Source organism: Triticum urartu, chromosome 7A, assembly GCF_056163025.1.
Source record: "Triticum urartu cultivar PI428250 chromosome 7A, HENAU_Tu73, whole genome shotgun sequence".
Classification (NCBI taxonomy): Eukaryota; Viridiplantae; Streptophyta; class Magnoliopsida; order Poales; family Poaceae; genus Triticum; species Triticum urartu.
Window position 1 is genome coordinate 426,857,311 of NC_141879.1, and position 5,682 is coordinate 426,862,992.

The following is a 5,682-nucleotide window of genomic DNA, read 5'->3' on the forward strand; positions in this document are numbered from 1 at the left end:
TGGACGGCTTGAGGAGTCGCTGGAGGGATACGCCGGCTGGTATGGCTTGCCGGGTGGAGCCTATCTGTGCCAGAGCATCTACTTGCTCATTATCGCATCGTGGCACATGGTGGAATTAGCACCCATCAAAATATCCGCTGAGTTGCTGGACGACGAAGTGATAGCTTGCCATGTTTGCATCCTTGGCGTCCCAGTTGCCAGACGACTGCTGGCGTCCAAGTCGGAGTCACCGTAACACAGAATCAGGCGAATGCCGAGTTCTTTGGCAAGCCGGAGTCCGTGTATTAGTGCCTCATACTCGGCCACATTGTTGGAGGCGGCAAAATGGATTTGCAATGTGTATCTGAGCTTGTCGCCTTTGGGAGAGGTGATGACGATGTTGGCTCCCAAACCAGTGCGCATCTTTGAACCATTAAAGTGCATTCGCCAATGGTTGGAGTCCGGTGCTGGTGGCAGGTACTGGGTCTCAGCCCAGTCGACAAGGAAGTCGGCCAGTACTTGGGACTTGATGGTGGTGCGAGGCTGGTAGAAGATGGTGTAGGGGCCCAACTCTATGGCCCATTTTGCCACTCGTTCTGAAGCGTCTCGGCTGCCTATGATCTCGGCAAGCGGAGCAGTGCAGACCTCTGGACCGGCAGAACCTTGCCGTCTTCCTTGCGTTCGACCCTAAAGTGTACGCCGTAGCAGTAAAGTGTACGCCGTAAAGTGTACGCCGTAGCACATCTTCTGGTAGTGGGGGTAGTTCTGCTTGGAAGCCGACAGTATTTCACTCAAATAATATACCGGTCTCTGGACCGGCAGAACCTTGCCGTCTTCCTTGCGTTCGACCACCATGACCGTGCTGACCACCCGACTGGTGGCGGTAATGTAGAGGAGCATGGGCTCCTTATCAGTCGGCGAGGCCAGGACAGGCAGCGTGGTCAACATCTTCTTGAGCTGGAGAAAAGCCTCATCCGCCTTGTCATTCCACTCAAAATGAGTGGTTTTCTTCAAGAGCTGGTACAGGGCAAGGGCCTTCTCGCCCAGCCGACTGATGAAGCGGCTGATGGATGGCACGCAGACGGTGAATTTTTGGACATCTCACGGTCGTGTAGGTACCTCCATCCTCTCGATGGCTTTGATCTTAGCAGTTTTGTACTCAATGCCGCGTTCAGAGACAAGGAAGCCAAGGAGTTGGTCGGCTGGTACTCCGAACACACATTTCTCTGGGTTGAGCTTGATCTGAAACCAGCGCAGATTTTCAAAGGTCTCCTTGAGATCTTGCAGTAGGGTACCGCGCTTCTCTGTCTTCACCACAATTTCATCCACATAGACGTGGGCGTTCTTGCCGAGTTGCTTGAGGAGGCACTTCTGCATGCAATGCTGAATGGTGGCATCGGGATTCCTCAAGCTAAACGTCATTGTCAGGTAACAGAAGGCTCCGAATGGTGTGATGAAGGCGGTCTTCAGGCGGTCTGTCGGGTTTAGCTTGATTTGATGATAACCTGAGTAGGCATCCAAGAAGCTCAACAGCTCGCATCCGGCTGTGGAGTCTATCACTTGATCAATCCGTGGCAAGGCAAATGGATCCTTGGGGCAGGTTTTGTTCAGACTGGTGTAATCGATACACATACGCCACTTGTTGTTCTTCTTCAGTACAAGGACTGGGATGGCAAGCCATTCTGGGAAGAAAACTTCCATGATGAAGCCGACTGCCGATAGGCGGGCGATCTCTTCTCCAACAATTCTCCTCTTCTCTTCTGACAGTCGGCGGAAGGGCTGTCTGACTGGTTTGGCATCTGCTCTTACATGTAGCTTGTGCTCGGCGAAATCCGTCGGAACACCCGGCATGTCTTTAGGGGACCATGCAAAGAAGTCCCGATTCTCACGGAGGAAGTTGACGAGCTCGCTTTCCTATTTGCTATCAAGGTTTGCACCTATGATAGCGTACCTCTCTGGGTGCTCAGGGTCCAATGGGATCTTCTTTGTTTCTTTGGCCGGCTTGAAGGAGCCCAGGGTCTCCGACTCTTGGGCTTCTGGGGACATGTCCGGCTGCTTGCCGGCCATGGCCACCACCCGGTCTAGGAGCTTCTACTCAGCCGCAATCACGAGGGACTCGGCCAGCTGGCTACTGGCTACGGGGCAGGCGGCTGACTTCTCGTAGTCACCACTAATTGTGATAATGCCCTTAGTTCCTGGCATCTTCATCTTGAGGTAGGCATAATGTGGCACCACCATGAATTTGGCTAGAGCCGGTCGGCCTAGGAGCACATAGTACTGGCTCTCTAGGTCAACCACCTCGAACCAAATGGCTTCATGGCAGAAATGATCCTGGTCTTCGAAGAGGACATCTATCTTGATCTTGCCGATTGGTGAGCAGGACAAGCCGGGCAAAATGCCATGAAACACAGTCTGATTGGGCATCGGCTGCTTCTCTTTGATCTTCAGCTCTCCATGGTATCCCGATAAATGATGTTGATACTGCTACCGCCATCTATCATGATTCGGGAGAAACGAGCAGCTCACCTTTCTATTGCAAGGGTGGCATCCAAAACCAGGGCATAGGAACCCGGGGAGGGCATTACTTCTGGGTGGTCGGCCCGGCTCCAGCTGATGGATTTTTCAGACCAATGCATGAACTCTGGAGTAGTGGAAGCAACCGCATTTACTTTGCGGTGTTGCTGGCGCCGGCTATGTTTATCGCTGGCCATGCTGGTGAAGACGACATAAGCGCCATGCTCTTCAAGGTAATCATCTTGGACTTGACCGACTGTTGGACGGGCGGCCGGCTGCTGAGGAGGCAGAGCCGGCAGGCCAGCAGGCGGAGGAGGCAATCCTTCTCCCTTGGCGATGCGGACAAGCCAGTGACACTTCCGGGTCGTTTGGTTGGACGGCTTCGTGCTGCTGTGGAACTTGCAGGGGGCATCGAGAGTTTGCTCGAAGGAGAAGGCGGGCAACCAAGTCGACTTGCTGCCTTTCTCATGATCGGGGGTGGCTGCCCTTCGGGTTGTTGATCTTCAATAGTCGCCACCTGCCGGCTGGTGGAAGCCGGCTGGGGGCTTTGCGCTTGTTGTCGTTCGGCTACTGGCACCGACTGTTGTCTCCAGCTGGTGTTCGAGGAGCCGGAGAGCACCTTCCCTGAAGTGTCCACCCAGAGCTCCGACTTCATGGAGGTGTCGGCCGTGGCGTATTTATCTGCTATGATGAGCAGCTCATCGAGGGTCGCCGGCTCGTCGCAGAGGAGCCGGTGCTTGAGTAGGGTTCCCTCTCGGCACCCGGCGGTGAAGTGCTCAATAGCTTGGACCTCATGCACTCCTTCGCAGGAGTTGCACGGTTCTGCCCACTACGTCAGGTAATCGCGGGTGGACTCATCAGGGCCTTGGACACACAGTGAGAGTTGGCGAGGCTTGGGAGGCCGCTTCTAGGTGCTGGTGAAGTTCCGGATAAACACCTCGGTGAAGTCTACCCAGTTGTTGACGCTGTAGGGCTTGAGGCTGTTCAGCCATGTCCGGGCTGTGCCCTGGATCATGAGCGGGACGTACTTCACGGCAACGCACTTGTTGCCGTTTTCTATGCTGACGGCCGTGGAATAATCCACCAGCCAATCCTCCGGCTTCACGGAGCCATTAAACTTGGGCGTGTCCCTTGGGAGCGAGAACCCTTTGGGAAAAGGCTCATCACGGATGCGGGGGGGGGGGGGAAAGCAAGGCAGACCCATCGCGTTTTCTCCTTCTAGCGCCAGGGATCCAGCCAGCTGGTCGATCCGATGGCGGGCATTGTTCTCGCCGACTCCTTCTCAGCGGCCTAGCCGGTCGCCAAGAGTTGGATGATCAACAGGCGGCGGGGAGGCGCGCCTCTCCCTTCGAGGAGGTGGAGACAATGTTTCATCGTCCAGTCGTTCGACTGGTCGAGGGCGGTCGTCTTGGTCGCGCTCGATGGTGATGCGAGTCCGGCTGTGACTGGCAGCCGACTCTTTGTCTCGTCTGTCACGGGCACCGCCAGTCGGTGTCCGGGAGGTCGCGCCATGCTCTTGGCGAGGGGGTGGGTTCTCAACCCGTTGGTGAAGCTCTTCAGCGCGACAGTCGGCTTCTTGCTGGGCAGCAGCCGCATCAATGAGCTGCTAAACGTGCTCCGTCATATAGCGACGCTCGTCTCCCTCTAGGTGGTCCAGCTTATCTGCTGCCGCCTGGGCAGCGCGTATGTTCTCCATGGGCGTGGCGTAAACCGGGTGGTCTACTCGAAACATGCTGGCGACGGCTACGCCTCGCTGCCTGACCGTGCCGGCTCGGCTGGGCCCATCAGCAGTCGGCGTGCCGCCGATAGCACGGTCAACTTCACGCTGGAAGGCTTCGAAGAGGCAGCGCATGGAATCCAACTTCTTGGCTTTCTCCACAAGTGAGACGTGGCAGGGTTCCAGCATCTCGGCGTCCGCATCCGCTGCAATGGGCGTGGACAGGTCCCGCATTGCCGCCTGCAATGGGTCCTGGCCGGCTCCTCCGGAGCCCCCATTGTGGCTGATGACAAGCACCTCCATGACGGTGCTATCGCCGCTCTCCGCGCGTGGGAGCAGATCATCGATGACCACCATGTTGGTGGGGAAGGTGTCGAGGGAGGCCGTATCAGAATCGACAAGCATCGGGTCGGTGGAGCCGATCGACTCCAAGTCGAAGGCCGACATGTTGGCGATGTGGAGCTGGTTGAGGAGGTTGACGAGGTGGCTCTCGAGGCCATCAGTGCATGCGTCAGACACAGGCTCGTCGGAAAGGCGGACCTCGCCAACAAGATTGGCGAGGCAGCTCGCTGCGCATGCGACCTCCGTGCCGTGCAGCATGTTGACGCAAACGCCGTCTCGCGTGCCAGGCTGGCTACGCTCGCTGGAGAGGAAGAGGGTTCTCGTCCAGAACAGATCTCCGGACGACGGTGCACCTAGCCCCACGGTGGGCGCCAAATGTCGGGGGTGTTGTGCGACATATGCCAAAGGATGGCTTATCATGGAGGGGCCTAATAAGACGTCGCCGGTGCCAGGAAATGGGATGAGGTGAAGACATTCACGCCGGTGAATCTTACCCAGGTTTGGGGCTCTCCTAGGAGATAACACCCCTAGCCCTACTCTGCGGGGTCTCCGCATGATCACTAACTCAACAAGGGTGGCTACAAGGTGCTCCTTGAGCTGTTTGTCTAGAGGAGGAAGAAGAACAAGGCTAGGCCTAACTCCCTCTCTATGTGTGTGTTTTTCTAAGAATCCGAACCCTTTGCATGCGTGCCCTGGGGGGTTTATATTGGCCTACCCCCCGGGGTACAATGGTAATCTGCTCGGGTGTGGGCCCAGGCCGTCACTGTCTCTTGTGGCCGGCTTCTCCGCTGGCAACTGGGGCCCACCGACTGGTGGGCCCTGCCGGCTGTCTTGTACTTGGCCGACAGGCCGCGCCCGCCGCTTGCGGGCCTTGCTGGCGGCTCATCACTGTAGCCGTGCTTCTAATGACGCTTGCTTTGTCGGGGGAGGCGTGGCTACAGTCCCGCCGCCTAGTGGTCGTTCACTGTAACCACTCCCTACTTCTCCTGGTTGATGGTGTACAAACTCTTAAGGAGGGGAGAGCCGCCTGCTGGAAGCCGGCCTTTCCCTTAGCCGGCTCGCTGAGCTTGCCACCTTTTGGCTTTCCATAGGCTGGTAGGACTCGCCGCTTGCGGACCGTACCGACAGCC

The 5,682-nt window shown here is 57.1% G+C and overlaps 1 protein-coding gene across 1 annotated transcript; it reads right to left on the reverse strand.

Annotated features, from left to right (window-relative positions):
• Positions 1 to 666: 666 nt before the first annotated feature.
• Positions 667 to 2,046, reverse strand: LOC147959832 (uncharacterized). The gene is made up of 2 exons (XM_087532939.1): positions 1,931 to 2,046; positions 667 to 1,042 (listed from the first exon to the last, which is right to left on the reverse strand). Exons 1-2 carry the CDS (start codon positions 2,044 to 2,046, stop codon positions 667 to 669), a joined length of 492 nt encoding a protein of 163 aa, XP_087389065.1.
• Between the last annotated feature and the right edge of the window lie 3,636 nt (positions 2,047 to 5,682).

Bases quoted from the DNA above. Each gene is read 5' to 3' on its own strand.
- LOC147959832 (XM_087532939.1), bottom strand. From the start codon at position 2,046: ATGGCCGGCAAGCAGCCGGACATGTCCCCAGAAGCCCAAGAGTCGGAG. The intron at 1,043-1,930 runs GTACGCTATCAT...GCCATCCATCAG, and splicing joins GACCCTGAGCACCCAGAGAG to CCGCTTCATCAGTCGGCTGG.